Source organism: Pagrus major, chromosome 15 (assembly GCF_040436345.1).
Source record: "Pagrus major chromosome 15, Pma_NU_1.0".
Classification (NCBI taxonomy): domain Eukaryota; kingdom Metazoa; phylum Chordata; class Actinopteri; order Spariformes; family Sparidae; genus Pagrus; species Pagrus major.
In genome coordinates, this window is record NC_133229.1 from 30,069,806 (window position 1) to 30,086,407 (window position 16,602).

The following is a 16,602-nucleotide window of genomic DNA, read 5'->3' on the forward strand; positions in this document are numbered from 1 at the left end:
ATTAAACATGATTTTCACAATCTGTCACATGTCACGTTAAAGTGGTTTCATCTACAGTACACATCCATCTTCATCTTCATCGCCATCGTCAAACATGTTGGTTTCCAGCTGTGCTGAACATGAGTCAGCTCAGTAACACTTCATGACATGTTCTTCCTATAAATAAATAAAACAGTCTTAAACCTCCTCTATCCATTTATGAGGGGGTGAAAGTTTACGGCTGGAACATGAAGTCTACGTGATGTACAGTATGTGATCATAAAGACGAGTGGAAGGACTTCATTTATATTCATTACCTCCATTTTTAGTATGTTTAGGCAAGGCAAGGCAAGGCAAGGCAAGTTTATTTGTATAGCACAATTCAGACACAAGGCAACTCAAAGTGCTTTACAGGTGCATACAATTACAGTAAAAGCATTTAAAAAAAACATTAAAACAAAACATTAAAACAAGTTAAGAAATAAAAAACATTAAAACAAAACATTAAAACAAGTTAAGAAATAGGAAAGTATGCTAAAATAGAATAGGTTTCCTGCTGGATTTACCTCCCATTGTTCTACTTGTCACTCATTCCAGTGCACTTTATAATTATCCTTAAGACCCGGTCGTCACCGCGAATTCAGTTTGTTTACGCTACAAATTCTGAAAAAGCAGCCAACCAGCGGTGATAACCTTAAGAGACCCCTTGTCTCCACTTGGTTCCACTCGGCCCTGAGTTGGCCCCCAATCCAGCGGTAAAACAGCTTAATAGGAAAAAACACCTTTTTTTCCTATTAGCTCCGACGTTCCCAGAACCCGGTATTACTCTGCCCTGAATTGGTCCGAGTCGCCCAACTATCACAATGATCAATAAAAATCCAGCAAAAATTACTATTCACAATAATAGAAAACCAAAGTCACAGCAACTCAATGTGCTTTACATAAAAAAGGAAGCATAAGACAGAAAAAAAAAAAACAAACAAACAAAACACTGAAAACAGAGTTAAAAGCAAGAGCAAATAAAAGTAAAATAAAAGAAAATAGATAAAGTTTTAAGTTCTCAGCTATAAGCACGTGAAAAGAGAAATGTTTTTAACCTGGATTTAAAAGTGCTTACAGTTGGGGCTGATCTCAGTTCTGCTGGTTTACTATGTTCACTGTTTCCTCCGTGTACGTTGACCTTTTACAGTTTGAGCTGCTGTGATCTTTGGGTCGGTGTGTGAAGGGACGCTGAACAGTTTGTCTCCGGGACGTTTATGACTGTTAACCTAAAGAAATGTATTTGCTGATGGTTTATGGTCCCCAGAGGATGATTCCTACTGATAACCCCTCGGGCCAAAATGTTCACTCACACACGAGAAATACCAAACTAATGAAGATTTCTGTTTCCTCCCTCAAACATCACATTTTTAACCTTTTAACACCTCAGTCATCAGTTTATTGTTTGCTCTCAACGCTTTCCTGTTGTATGGTGTAATGACTATGAATGAATAATAATGCATAATTAACAAATTAAAAACAAAAACATTGACACAACTAACAGCTGCTGCATATAAAATATGTTAAGGGTTAAAATATAAAGTATAAAATATATAAATACATATTTTAACTGTTCCTTCTCTCTAGAATAAGACTCTCAACATCAAAAATTGGATTTAGCAAATCACCGTGAGCATCAAGGAGCATTTAACGTGTTACTGAGGCGACTCATTTCAAACTTCACCCTCCAGTATTTACAGAGGTCCAGATGAGACATTTAGGATTTTGGTTTTTTACTGTATAAGTAAGAAATCTGAACTTTGAAGCTCCACAAACTAGAGACAATGTGACCTGAAGAAAGCTGTGTAAAATCTCCAAACACTGCAGAACGTAGCTCTGAGTCTGCAGCACATTTCACATTTAAAGATGTAGAAACACATTCTTTGGCCCGAGCTCACCAGAACATTCCTGCAGCTCCATTAAATTTAACCTTCTTTTACGTCAATGCGAGTTTTATGGTTGCATGTTCAGATGTCATCATCGTGGATTCCTGAGTTCCTCACGTGAACAAAAAAACACATGACCGTAAAAACAACATGACCTGTCTCAGCGTGTTGAAGGTATATTTAAAGTGTGATGTAAACTGTTTATAGATGTCACGCCCTGAGCTTTAAGTGACCGTGTCAGCATGCTCTGTGAGACTGTCAGTCATCTAGACGTCTCAGCACCATCTCGTTCGTTCTGATGCATTTGAGGGTCAGTGCTTCAAAAACAACTGACACCTGACAAATAGTTTGTTTAACTTACTGTCATTATTGTTTGTAGGTCTGTTGATCTGTTGATTTAGTGAGTGAACATCAATGAAGGCATCACGAGGCAATCTGCAATTAATATAATTAATAGTGCAACTTTACATTTGATATGTTGCAACTTAACGTTTCTCTCGGTTCAGTTTTTATGTTGTGACAATGCCTTGCTTATGGTCTGGTTAAATTAAGACCCACTTGGTCAGCAGCCCAGTCTGCAGGATATAAAGTTAGCAGTTTGTTTCTGCAAACCACTGATACATCCAAGACTGACATTTGTACCAAACATGGCATATCACATTCACATTATAGGTTTATTAGGTGACTTTCACATCAGAAGGTGGCGGGGATGGTGGTGGTGTTATTACAGCCAACAGGACTATTGTTCACAGGAAGTTGGACCATCTCCATTTGTGATTGTTTGTTTCCCTAACCCTTACCAAGTGGTGTGTGTGCCTAAACCTCACCAGAGTGAAAGCACAGCATTGTGAGAAGAAAGAAATTCAACCTAAATAAACTTTAAGTTGCAACATAAAGAAACGTTCAATTTGAACTGTGATTTTGCAGAAAACGTACTTAGCTAACATTTAAGTCGAGTTGCCTACGATAGTATTACCGTGACCTGGATGACTGAGAACCTTCATCAACATGTTAGGAAAAGACCCTGTTTTGGCTCATAATACCTGCTTCTGTCACAACAAAATGGCTGGAAAGTGTCCAGACGTTTTATTAAAGCTCTCCAATGGTTTAACACACTTACAAATATTGAAACACCATCTTGAACAGTGGTCTCTCGCCTGGAATTGTGTGACACGTATTGTTGAAATGCTGATATGACAGGTAGAAGATGTACAGATGTTAAGTATTTTGGTTTGTAGAGATTTTTTATATTCTGGCGGCTCAGCTGATCAGTGAGGTCTGATAGTTTGGGTTTTATTTGAACCTGACACTGTTTGGAAATCCCTGACTGCTGTTATTTTCCTTTAGATTTTTAAGGCTTTCAGTGTAACACATTCTCTTCAGCTCCATTCTGGTTGTGGTGGAGGCAGAAACCTCACGGAGACAAATAACTCAAAACCCTTGAGAATAAAACACAAACTATCTGCAAAGCCCAGATACAGGACAGATAGAAAATGACTGTATTCCTTTAGCTCAAGAGAATTTAAGTCATCCAGTCCAAGGATAGCGAGCAGCCACGCTCTGTCACAGATTTGTTTCGCTGTGAATGTTCACAATGACAGTGTGTGCAGGTATGTTCGACTGAGATGTTCAGATCTCTTAAAGTGATCCGGTTACAGACGGTAACGGGTGAGACGGATCCGTGCTGCTGAAACCTGATAACACAGCAGCCACATGTCAAGGCAAACAGCTCGAAGTGTGGAGAGGAGCTGTAAATGATCCAGCATTTACACTCAGACTCATTCAGTAGTTCACTCACACACACTTTACATTACACACTCGATAAACAGTACGGGAATGAAAATGTACACACCCTACCAACACTAATCGTATAGTTTTCTTGGATTTAGGCATCAGTTAAGATGGTTAGTTACTACTACTGTTTGGTTAAAGTGTCTTCTTAACCATCATCCTGGATACAATAAGAATAACATAAAAAGAAAGTGACTGTTGGTTGGTGACAGGAAACCAACATCAGTCTCTCATCGGTGGATTGATGGGACCATTTATTGTTCAGTCCATCCACCGGTCCAGTATCTGAAGCACACACTCCTGGTAGGTGACCTTGTAACGCTGCATTTCTACTGTTTACCTGCACTTACCAAATACATCCTCCAAATGTGTAATATCCTGTCTCCGAGTCCTCTAAACCTCTGTGAGAAGTCTCACATCAATACCTGAAACATTTTTTAAGGCAGGGTTTAAAAAGCTCAGACTGTCTGACTTCTGTCAGTCACAACAGCAGGTGAGAAACACTTTATTGTCACAGCGTGTCTATGTTCGACCTGAAACTCAGACGTGCTTCAGCATCAAGCAGGAACAAAAGAGCCTTTTATATATTTGGTCGTCCACCAATAGGAACCTTCCGCCTGAACCTGGGGTTGTGGCCCAGAGAGAGTGTAGGCGTATAGAAAATCCAGCAGATGGCATCTTTTGGGCCAACAATATTCATCAGAGCTGAAAAAAAGAACAACACAATGACACAAAATGTTCACACGGAGCAAACACATGTTCAGTAGACTGAAACGTGTCGGTCCAAAAGGCTTGTTGTTGGTGAAGCTTCCTTTGTCTGTCACCTTTTCTCATGTGATGTGGAACGAGGTCGATGCCAGAGGCTGGCGATGTCTGGGAGTAGCCACGGGGTCGTTAATGTTACCTGTATGAAAGATATATTTGTTCTGCTATCGTCTTTTTGTTCTTCCAACGTAAAAAAAGCACACAAATGTGCTGTCACGATTAATGAAATGATTAATGGTGGACTCCTTCTGAGGTGTCAAACTGAATGTTTGGTTACAATCTACAAGGGAAGGCTTTGAATTCTTCTTGCGCGGTCACAGGTGTGTCTATACACAAGAGACATGTTTGTTGTACAGTGAGGACACCTGTGTGTCCACCACTGTGATCAGAGACGAGCGGAGAACATGTGAATCGTGGGTAAACAGCACCCTCTTGTGTTCAGAGAAGACATTACAAGTTGCATTTAAGGTTAATTAATGTCAGACGAACGTTCAGCTGCAGAGACTCGACATCTTTGTTCACGTCTGACAGGAAGCAGAGAAACAAACATTTTGTGTCTTTGTCACTTTATTTTCATTTCGTTCATTGTTTTGTTTGTGCATTTACTCGTTTCCGGCACATTCCCCCCGTATGTTTCATTTATCTTCATCCTTTCGGTGCAGCTCAGACAACCTTTGTGTACCGAAATGTTCAGAAACACCCTCATGTGCAGGAAATGTGCTCCATTCACCCTCCTCCTCCTCCTCCTCTCTCTTTCTCACACACACTCTCTCTTTCTCTTTTCCTCTGTCTGGATCTGAACTGGAGTAACCTCTCTCTCTCCCTCTTCACTCCACTTTTTGAGAAAAGGCGTGTGTGTGTGTGTGTGTGTGTGTGTGCGTCGCTGCCAAAAGGTCTGAAAAGAGGATTCTGCTCTCTCTCTCTCTCTCTCTCCCAGATGTTCGTCCTGCTCTCTCTCTCTCTCTCTCTCTCTCTCTCCCAGATGTTCGTCCTGCTCTCTCTCTCTCTCTCTCTCTCTCTCTCTCTCTCTCGCTCGCCCTGTCCCACAGTTTGAGGCGTTGCTATGAATCAAACCAAATATTCCTCCTAACAACAGATGCCTCTCCTCCCTCACAGCTCCTCTGTGTTCTCACATCAGCACAAAAAACTGAGTGATCACAAACTGACTAATCATCCTGTCACACACACACGCACACACACACAAGACGTGTTGCTCAATTTGCTTGTTTTTCGTTCACTTGCAGATTTTTTTTTCTTTAATGTGACGTCGCTGTTTTGTTCCAGAGTTGAAGGACATTGAGCTCTCAGCAGATGTACAAGAGGAACTCCCTGCATGCATTTACACTCCAGATGTTTTCAAAATATTACATTTATCACGATTATCATCTCATTTTGAACCATTTAAACTGGCACAAGACGACTTCATTGCTTTAAATGATCAATAAATGATCATCCTGTAGTAAATACTGGCTCTGCCATTCAGTCTGCCAAAAATGACCAATTAAAGGAAGTGTGTCTGATATTACACATCCAAAACAGGAAGTGGCATTGTTTTCCCCGGTCACTGTCCCAAGTTAACGGTGGAAGAACTTGAATAACTGCAAAAGAAAAAGAAGCCGCTGATGGAGGGAGAGTGATAGAAACCGAGGTTAAAAAAGAGTAAACGGACGGACGGTCACTGGATGGAGAGCGCTCCGGTGTTGTGTCAAAGTCTGTTCCCCTGTTGATACGTCGGCAGGTTTTGTAGAAAGAGTGTCAGTTTTCAAGCATCTCAAGTTTGTTCCTCCGTTAATATGTGTCTCCTCTCACCACCGTGGTAAGAGGAGACACATATTAACGGAGGAACAAACTTGAGATGCTTGAAAACTGACACTCTTTCTACAAAACCTGCCGACTTATTAACACAACCGGCCGTTTGACTGACTTTTCACAGCTCTGATATCAGGGGCTCTAGACAGTTTTGGACAGTAGCCAGGCTGCTAGCGGTAGCCATTTTGCTAAAGCTGTGTTAGCAACAGCAGCACCACCAGGAACACCCTCGGAGGGGGGGATTTGAAAAGTTGTCTGTTTGTGTTTTAGGTTGGAGCACCATCTTTAGTCACAGAAAAACTATATAACTGTAACATTTACTGAAAACAAAAGTTTTTGGCATGATAAAACAAACGAGCAAAATTATTGCAAGGAAAGCTTGAAAAGGTTCAAACTAAGTGAGGATGAATCTGTTTTTAACCTACAGTCTGTAAAGATTCAGAGGTTCGGCCGGTAACGAGGATCAAATCATTACCTTTTCTTGTTCAGGACCGTTGGTGAGATTATGGTGGAAAACCCAGAGGCAGGGTTCTGTTTTTCTTTTCTTTTTTCTTTTTTTAGTAATTTTCTCCAGGAGTGCCCAGATCTTTAAAAAGTTGTGTGGGTCAGCAGCTTTGATGCTTATGTGGGTTAAAAATACTGCAGGGTTTCCTCTCTGCCAACCGGGCCCAGTCTGCTCAGCTTCTCCTCAGAAAACGCTCGCTGTCAGAGTCACCGTACACAATTGACAATGATACACAATGACGAGTCAGTCGGCAGCCGGACAACGGTGCAGAATGAGTCAGTGTGTCAGTGGAAGTTTATTATCTGCATGTTCCTATTTCTGTTTCTAAACTGAAATCCAAACAAGTTTTCAGTCTCACAAGAGAACAAGAAAACCTTCAGCTGAGGTCATCGCTGCTCCAAATACTGCAACCAAACTGGAAACAGCCTGTGGCTTATCTACCAGAAATGAGCACTTTCATCTAAACAAATGAGCCAAATGGAGCAAAATTATCTGCTGTGGCATCTGTAGTTCCTCACAGGACGCTGCACAGGCGCAGAGCTTGAATCCCTGCAAGAAGTACTGATAGATCACATGACTGCATGCTCTCAAGAATCCATCTGCCTGGCAAAGGTGAGCACTTTACAGCCCCAGGTTTAATTCTTATGTCATTATTTGATAGCTGCTCTTCATGTTTTGAAATTTAGGTTTGATTTTCTCAGAAAATTGGTGCCAATTTCATTTTGATTCCTTTTTTCAAGTAACGAAAGAAGACGACACTTTTCCTTCCAGCTTTCAGATGTCTAAACACTTCGCTCTGAGCTACAGATACATTTCTGTCCTTTGCAAACTTTTTGAGCTTTCAGACCCTAATTATGAATTAAGGAAGGAGAACCTGAATGCACCACGAGCTTCAGTCAGTGTAAAGTCTTACTAGATGGTTTTATGTGAGGAAGAGGACGTCCTTTGTCTTGTGAAGGAGGCAGTTCTTGTCTTTAAAGTCAGACTTAGCAACATATTTATGTTTCTTCAGGGAGGTCAGAGGTCAACAACAGTTTGGTGCCCCTGGAGAGTTCGTGGAGGATTAAGGCCTTCGCTCAAAGACGTGTGGAGAAGATAAGTTAATGCCAGCGAGGAATGCTGGGCTGGTCTCTGTAGGAACAAACCTACGTAAGCGTCAGTGCGGGAAATCAAAAAGCAAATCCTTCTGTTGGCCTCTCACTCCTTCATTCACTCCTTCATTCACTCATTCATTCACCCACTCATTTATTTATCCACTTCCTGATTCATGTACTCCGCTCCACGGCTCTCGTGTCGAGTCCTGGACGTGTTTGCAGAAGAAGCCCACAAGCCCATAAATCCATGAGTCAGCCACAGCCCATCTGCTCTTACATAACACTCCCATAATGCAACAGTGCCTGCCGCCTCGATCTGATCCTCCATACGTCAACGATGAACGCGCAGATCTGAATCCCAGCTCTCTCCCGCCATAGAGAAAAAATTCCTGAACTGTAAAGCATCAACAGAGTTCAGAGCGGGTACTGTGCATTAAACCACGTGCCAAAACTCCCAGCAGGCTTTGTGTTTCCACATCAGGTGTGTGCGGCAGCAGAGAGGCTGCAGCGAGGGTTTGAGGCCCAGGCGCCATAAAAAACTGAAGCAAAACACATCTGCTGTTACAGCAACACGCCGCACACGGTCTGAGCTCCGAAAACAAACAGAGATCAACCTGACGGCTCGACTCGGCCCGCATTAGAAGAGCTGATGCTAAAAAATGTGCAAAAAAAGAATAAAGGAAGTTTTTGCTACAAAGTCTGCTGTTACGTAACGATGAAACTTTTAATAGAGACCCTTGTGTGCGGCTTTTTCAGACAATTTCAACTTAAAGAGAGATTCTGGTAAATTGTGGTGAGTCGCTGAGGTGTTTCTGTGTCCTCGGATCAAACGAGGCGGAGCCGCTGAACTTTATATCGGCCTCAAAATAAAAACTGAACGACGACAGAAAAGCAGAGTTGTCATTACAAGAGAATCAGATCTAAAACTGTCTCCAAGGCTTTTCCAGGACCTGCAGGAACACTGAGGCTGTTTTTAGGAAACCAGACGGAGAGTTCAGATGATCTCAACTATACCGAGAAACCACACACACACACACACACACACACACACACACACACACACACACACACACACACACACACACACACATACAGATCTGCGACATCAGGAGCTTTGCAGTTTCTTTACATTCACTGAGCGTTGGCCTGCAGCCCGGATCCTGTTTCTCACTAATTATGGACAGAAGTTAAATTGTAGCGACGCAGAGTCTGCAGGGCCGCCATCAGGACAGAGGGAATTACAGCACATCACTTCCTGTCACAGCCGTCAAAATAAAAGTCCTACTAAGAGAGGTTTACTAATGTGGCGTAGACATAACAAAGAAAAAGGGAGCGGGAAGTAGCTGGGGACTAGTTTTAAAAAGGAAAAAACAACAAAAAGAAAATACTCAGCGTACTTATGGACGTACAGCCAGCCATCACTGGATTACTTTGATACTGAAGAAAACTTAAAAACGTCATGTTTCTAAGGCAGGTTCTGCACAGAAAAGGAGTGTCTTTTTTTGAGGATTTCTAAGCAGATTTATGGAGTCATCATCTCCTCTGGTGAAGTCTCGTAGTCCACAAAACATTTCTGGAGCTTCACAGTAAAACAGAGTATGTTGCAACTGTGAAGCTCCAGAAATGTTTTGTGGACTACGAAAAGGCTTCATTTATCCCACAATGGGGAAATTCACTTGTTACTATTGTTGTTATTTTTGGGTGGACTGTACCTTTAAAAACTCAAAAATAATGTTCAAAAAGTTTTCTTTTTCATTTATTGACGTCCGTCTCCAGTGATGTCACTCAGTGGCTAAGTTGCATTGTGGGTAATGTAGGCACCAGGTTTTGAAAGGGAAGAACAACGTGTGGAATAAAAAGATGATATCTTTGATCATTTGTTTGTCAGCTGTCCATAATGAGTCCAACAATGTTAGACCTGGGGCCTACATTACCCACAATGCACCTCAGCCACTGAGTTAACCTGAAAGTCACTACATTCATTTTGAGATAAAACATAACCTCACCTCAAACATTTGTTCGATTTAAAAAGTCATACTTTTAATTTACCTCATGATATTTTATTTCATTAATCTTAAATCTTTGTAATCCCTGATATTCTCTGGTCATTTCTATTCTTGCACTTCTACAGGGATATATTTTATATACATACATATACATTTATATATATTTTTGTTTATTTTCTGATTCCCTTCAGCTGTGCACAGTTGTGTTTCAACAGGTTTTCTTTTTCTTTCCCACTTTTATTGTGAATCCTATCCTCCTATTTTCCGTTATTCTCTCCCTCTCTCTCTCTCTCTGCGTGTGTGTGTGTGTGTGTGTGTGTGTGTGTGTGTGGCGCACACTGCTGTCTCCAGGCTCTGCTCTCCAGGCGCCTCCTCCTCCTCCTCCAAACATGGCGCCGGCCCGCAGCGCTGCTGCTTCCCCGACAGACGACGCAGAGAGGGACAGACGGAGGAGAAGAAGAAGCGGGTAGCAGCCCACCCCGACACCCCGAACGCGTTTTAAAAACTCCTTTAAAACTAACACAACTTTAACTCTCTTCACGGTTTTTCTACCGGAGACTTTACGCGACGCTTTTTTTTTTGGAGACGTTTACGCGTCAGGCTGTGCGCGTAACGGAGAGCCCACCTGTCCGACGAAGGTAGATTTCACTCCCGTTTTCTTCGAGGATGTGAATCTCCCTGATTTATGTGATATAACGGAGCAGAGCGGGCAGACAGACGGGTAACTCTGGGTCAGAGCTGGCTCTGCTAACAACATGTGCAGCCCTGTGAGGAGCAGAGACACAGCGGCTGCAGAGGACTGAGTCTTTCCAGGGAGAAGAGAAAAAAACAACTTTTCTCCGCTCTTCCACACGCAGAGGATGGATGGAGAACATTCAGCGCTGTCAGGAGTGGAGAGGGAGAGAGAGAGGCTGCCACCAATCTACACCAGCTCCCCTCCTGCAGTAAGACAACTCATTCATGCTCCAACACACTGATTCATGCTCTCACACACTGATTCATGCTCTCACACACTGATTCATGCTCTCACACACACAGAATCTGTCTTTGTTCGATGATTATGTGGAAAACAGCATCATGATACTGCTACTTACTGAAAGTCATTCAATAATAATGTGACAGAAATCAATGCAGCTTAACACATAAATCCTGACTCATGTTGACATGATTCATTTAAAAGATGATCATTTGCAGAAACAGTTACATTTATGTTGATCGTTGCTTTTTTAAAACCACGATTCATTTAAAAACAACGCTGATTTTAGAAAACAGAGATAAAAATAAAAGAATAAAAGTCATATAGTCCAGTGGATATTAATAAGTGATAATGACTAAATGATGCTTGTGTTTTACTGCGTATAGAGCATACTAAACTATGTTATTTGTTTTAGTTGACAGTTTTGCATCCATACAGACACCTCAACACACAACTGCATGTTCCTCACTTGATCCCAAATTATTCTATAATAACTAGAGCTGGAAAAACACATTGATATTATCATCATCGTGATATGAGACTCTTACATTTTGGATATTGTTATATCACGAGACGTGCTGTCTGTTCCTGGTCATTTTCTGAACTTAATCAGACTGACAGACTTCATTAAATCCACATCTAAACATCTAAATATTCTCATATTTATTTAGATACCAGTCATCATCATTGCACTGTTACAATAGTGTATGATATTGTGTATATTTATAATATCCACGTCCAACGTCCGAGCATTTAGAAGGTGTTTTTGAAGAGATATAATGTATAATAGCCTAAATATATTGTGATATTATTTAAGGCCATATCGCAGGATGGCACAACATATCGAGACTGTCACATGTCATATCACCTCCTCTCATGCTACGTTTAATTTTACAGCAGATATATTTGTGTTAAAACATGCGGCGCTCTGAACAGAGTCCCCCGACAGCTCGACGTACCGCAGTCACTGCATCACGACTCCTTCTGGTGCAAACTTAATCTAACACAGATTAAAGTTCACTTATTTGTGGATAGTTGTGAACAGTTTAACTGCTGTCAGACAGCTCGGCCTGTCGTCAGTTTACGGCTATTTTACATTGGAATGATGACACACATGGACGAGATGCAGTCAGTGTGTGTGATGAAGAGGCGCTAAGCTGAGAATCTGTTTCGTCTCAGTTCATGTCACAGTCTGTGGAGTTAACACCCTGATGCAGCGAATGAAATGAGTATTTTATATTCTTCGGTTAGAAAGATATCGTCACGTATCGCTCGACTTCTGTCCTGCAGCGTACCTGATCATCTTTGATAACTTTAACTTTCTTGTTTCTGACGGGAGTTTAGTCTTGCAGTCAGGTGAACACACACACACTCGGCTGTGAACCTTGTAAAAATGTATTTGTTAATGTATAAACTGTATGTCTGACCCACATGCACTCACCTATCACACACACTAAACAGTGGTTTTCTCCTGTTGGAAAAAGTGATGCCCCCGTCTTATATAATGGCTCCTGACATCAGCTCTCCAGCGGTGCGTCTGATGATGTAATCGCCGTGTTTTTTGAATGCATAGCAGTTAGCTGAGAGCCGCTGGAGTGTTTATGATCGTGTTTTGAGTTTTGTTCTCGGTGTCACTTCGAACCAGACCGGCTGCTCGGTTTGGTTGATGTCATCTCCATTGTGTCAGGGAGCAGGAATGTGCAGATCAGATGGTTTTGACCAATAAACAGTCTGTCACTGCTCAGACCGACTCCGCTTGTGTCTGGAAATGCCATAAAGTGGCTGCATGCGTTCTCTCTCTCTCTCTCTCTCTCTCTGCGCTGCTTCCACTCATTCTCTGATTCTTCCTCAGAAGTCTTCTGGCCCCTCGAGCTTGGATCTGAGGAAATTCAGGCTCAAAGGTTGGATAGAAAAAGGTCTTAGTTACAGCAGGCTGTCACTGTATCGCAGACCAATAAAAATAGAAGAATTGAAGACAGCTGGCGCTCACTGAAGAGTCCGTCTGTTTTCACCTGGACAGAAATGAAACCGCAGCTGCTGTTTCTGCACCGTGTCTCTGCACAAACCGACTTTTCCTTAACGAGAGTTTCTCCAGACCTCCGAGAGTTTGATGAAATAATAATTATTTAGTTCCATTGGATCAATTTAAATCAGACTTAACTGGCTCGACAGACGATCATGAATTTATAGCAAACTTTCTCTGTTTTTTTCTTTTTTATTAACATCCTCTCATCTACAGAATGCAACCTGGTTAGGGCTGCAAAACCAGAAGAAGGAAAGCAACAAATCTTCACATTTAAGAGGCTGGAACCAGCAAATGTTTGACATTTTTGCTTGAAAATGGGTGAAACAATTAAAGGATTATGAAAATAGTTGCAGACTTGTGTCAGATAAATTGATCATTCGTTGCAACTCTACCAACAGCTTCAGTGTTCCTTGTCTGTGGAGTTCTAGTAGAGATAAACTTGATTTTCTCAAGTAATATTTCCTCGTGTTGGTTTAAGGTCCCTACATGCATTCTGGTTTTGGTCTGTCCCAGACGAAAGGTGACAAGTTGGCAGAGAGACACGCAGTAACTCTGTCAGATCACTGTGTTGCAGCGTGTTGAGATTTACTGCACATTCCCGCCTCGAACCTGTCTGTTTGTTATTTCAGTTACTATACGGCTGACCTGAATGCTTCGAAGCTTCTACCACCGCCGTGATAACTGACGTCCAAATCTGTAAATGAGTAATTGAGGGGATGTTGAATCAGCTGCACAGAAAAAGTGGAAAAGTGTCTTCAAACCTACGAATCAGTCAGCTCTACTGACTAATGACTGACTGAATCCTCTAACCTGCACAGTCTTTTTTGCAGATCCCCGAACCACAAACTTAACAGCAAGATATTCCCAAATAAAACACGAGAGGGTTGGGTCGTCTTCTACAGACGTAGTTCTCAGGCTCACTCTCTGATTCTTCCCGACTGTTTGGTTATAGATTTCAAGATCGTTGATTTGTTGAGTCTCGTTCCCAACTTGTCAAACACTGACGCTTTGGGTTGGTGGCTGGCCCAACCTAACAACCCAGTGTGTCAGTATCTGAACAACGGAATCACAATCGGACCTTTTAAAATACCCCAAAAAATTGATACATTTTTGAAAACAGCAGTATTTCTCAGCTTAGATCCAAACACACACAGTCACACGATCATCTACAGGTTCTGATTAGAGTTTAAGTGAGAGGGTGAGGAGGGTGTGTGTGTGTGTGTGTGTGTGTGTGTGTGTGGAGCTCCTCTTGGTGTGGTTTCTCTCTGGATGACAGCATTTCCTCTCAGACTTGCAGAGTTGGACAGAACTGACATCACAAGACTCACTGAGATAAAACTGGCTGCTAAAACTGTTCATTAGAGTCAGATGTTGACCAGGAGGTCGTCTGTGCTCTGCTTTATCAAGAGAGACGATGACAAGAAGTTCCTGCTGCTATATATGTTGAAACCAAACTATAACTGATCTGGATGTGACCGTCAACGTCTCTGCTCCACGTTTCTCAGAGATTCACCTGTCAGTCAGCTGGTTGTGGGCGGGGCTGTGACGGTGGTAATGAGAGAGAACAGAGAGTGAGGCGGCCGTTCTGTGGCTTCACTGAGAGAGGAGTGTAATTTTATCATTTTGCAGACATCACTTATAAGTGAGAGGATGAAGCAAAATAAACATCAGACGACCGAGAAGTCCACAGCCAGGCTAGCATGCTAATCTACTGTTACAGCGTCAACCTGCCGAGGTTCAGCAGTTATACTGATAGTCATGTTCGACATCTTAGTTCAGTTTGTTAGCTAATAAGCACTGAACATAAAGTACAGATAAAGCTGATAAAAATGTCATTCACATCTCCAGCTCACAGCTGAGAGGTTCACGGTGTGTTGACATGATGTGTATATTTAACAGATGCAGCGAGTGTCTGATGTAAACACTGCGACACGTGCAGTTCAGACACGGTTGTGGCGTCCAGATGAACATCATGTAAACCTTCCTGTGATTCCTCAGATGTCGTTTCCTCTTAATGATTTCAGTGGATCTGTGTCTGTATTCATGTATTCACTCTGTTCTGTGTGCAGATCGGCTCAGTGTCGCCAGAATGTGTTTGATCCGATGTGAATGAAAAAAAAACCTGTTGTATCTCATTAACGCTCTGGCAGAGAGACGAGGGGCTTCTGTCCAAACTCAAACACAAACACATGTGTTTGTGTACTGGATGTGTGCGTCTGTTGTGTCATAACTCCTCCGAAAACACAGTCTGTCACAGACCGTCTGAGGTTGTTGCTTCAGATACAAACGGCCCTTTGTTTTCTCCCTATGTTGGCGTGCGTGTGTGTGTGTGTGTGTGTGTGTGTGTGTGTGTGTGTGTGTGTGTGTGTGTGTGCGTGTGTTTGTGTGTGTGTGTGTGTGTGTGTGTGTGCGCCGATGCCAAGTCTCATTTCTTTGGAAACTGATTCATTGTGAGCAGCCGATTGAACGTCTTCCTGCTCCTTCTGTTCTGCAGCCCCTGAACACATCACGCCTGGAGTGTGTGTGTGTGTGTGTGTGTGTGTGTGTGTGTGTGTGTGTGTTCGCTGCTGTCAGGAGCGGCTGCTGTGCATCTGCTGATCTCTCCACCTCCTCTTCCTCTGCCTCCACCTCTCATCCCTCCTCCCATCTTCTCTCTCCTCTCCATCTATTCTTTGGTTTCTTCTTCCTGTCTTCTTCTGTCTCGTTTCCTCTTTCTTCTGTCCTTCCCTTCATGTTTTTCTTTCTCTTCCTTTATCCTCTTATTTTCACCGTCTTCTCTCCTCTCTCATTCTCTTCTCTTCTCTTGTTTCTTTCACTCTCATATCCCCTCTTCTTAGCCTCGTCTCACTTTATCCCCCCTCTTTTTTTTTTGTTTTGTAATATCCATTTTCTCCTCCCTCCTTTAAATCCCTCCTTCCTCTCCTCTTCATGTCTTCCTCTGCTGGCACTCGTAGCTCCTCTGCAGCTTGCAGAGACCTGAAACCGTCTGAACCACCAGGAGAGACCAGAAGATGATTAATGACACTGAACTTTTTTATTAAATTTCATGTTATATCAGTTACATTTTGGTGATATTGTTATTGTCTGTTCATGCAGCTGACAAGTCTGGATTGATTTAAGAAGTTTCCATTTCTGGTGAGAAAGCATCGGCTCAGTGGATTTAATCTTAAACGCGTTCGCTCACTTCAGGAGACGTTTTGAGTTTTAGATCTTTGTCAGAAAATTGTGAATTTACAAATCAGCAAAAGTTTGACATCCCGGCCATTTTCTTTTTTTCTTTGTTTCGGTAATAAATGTTCCACATTCTGAGCTGCGGTGACTAAATGGATTTTATTTACATTATTGGCTGATCACCCAAAATTGGTCCTCATAGTCGCGCCTTGTTTGGTAGTTCGCTGCCATCAGTGATTGAGTGTATGTGAACGTGTTTCCCTCACAATGTCTTCTAAATAAATGTTTTTCCTCTCTCTTCCTTGTTGTGATGATGTCATCTTCCCGCACCAGGGTTTGGGGCGAGGAGCGAAGCAGCCGTTTCCGTCTCTGGGCACCTTCATCTCCACACTGAGCCAGCGGAGGGACGCGGGGGTGAGGAGCTTGGCCGGCGGCATGACGGGCACCCTGACCAGCACCCATTGGATCCGACACGGTGAGTTCAGTATCCTGGGATCAAGTGAGTGACGCCACGTGTGGACCGCGTGGAGCCCAACGAATACAGTCATCTTGCAA

General features: G+C 42.4%; 1 protein-coding gene across 1 annotated transcript in view; it reads left to right on the top strand.

The window, feature by feature from the left end:
- Positions 1-10,684: 10,684 nt before the first annotated feature.
- The window catches only part of hectd2 (HECT domain containing 2), a 47,737-nt gene continuing 41,819 nt past the window's right edge, over positions 10,685-16,602 (top strand). The window contains exons 1-2 of the mRNA XM_073481440.1: positions 10,685-10,818; positions 16,381-16,522. Coding sequence (XP_073337541.1) covers positions 10,735-10,818; positions 16,381-16,522 — 226 coding nt within the window. The 5' untranslated portion in view covers positions 10,685-10,734. The remainder of the gene's footprint in view (positions 10,819-16,380; positions 16,523-16,602) is intronic.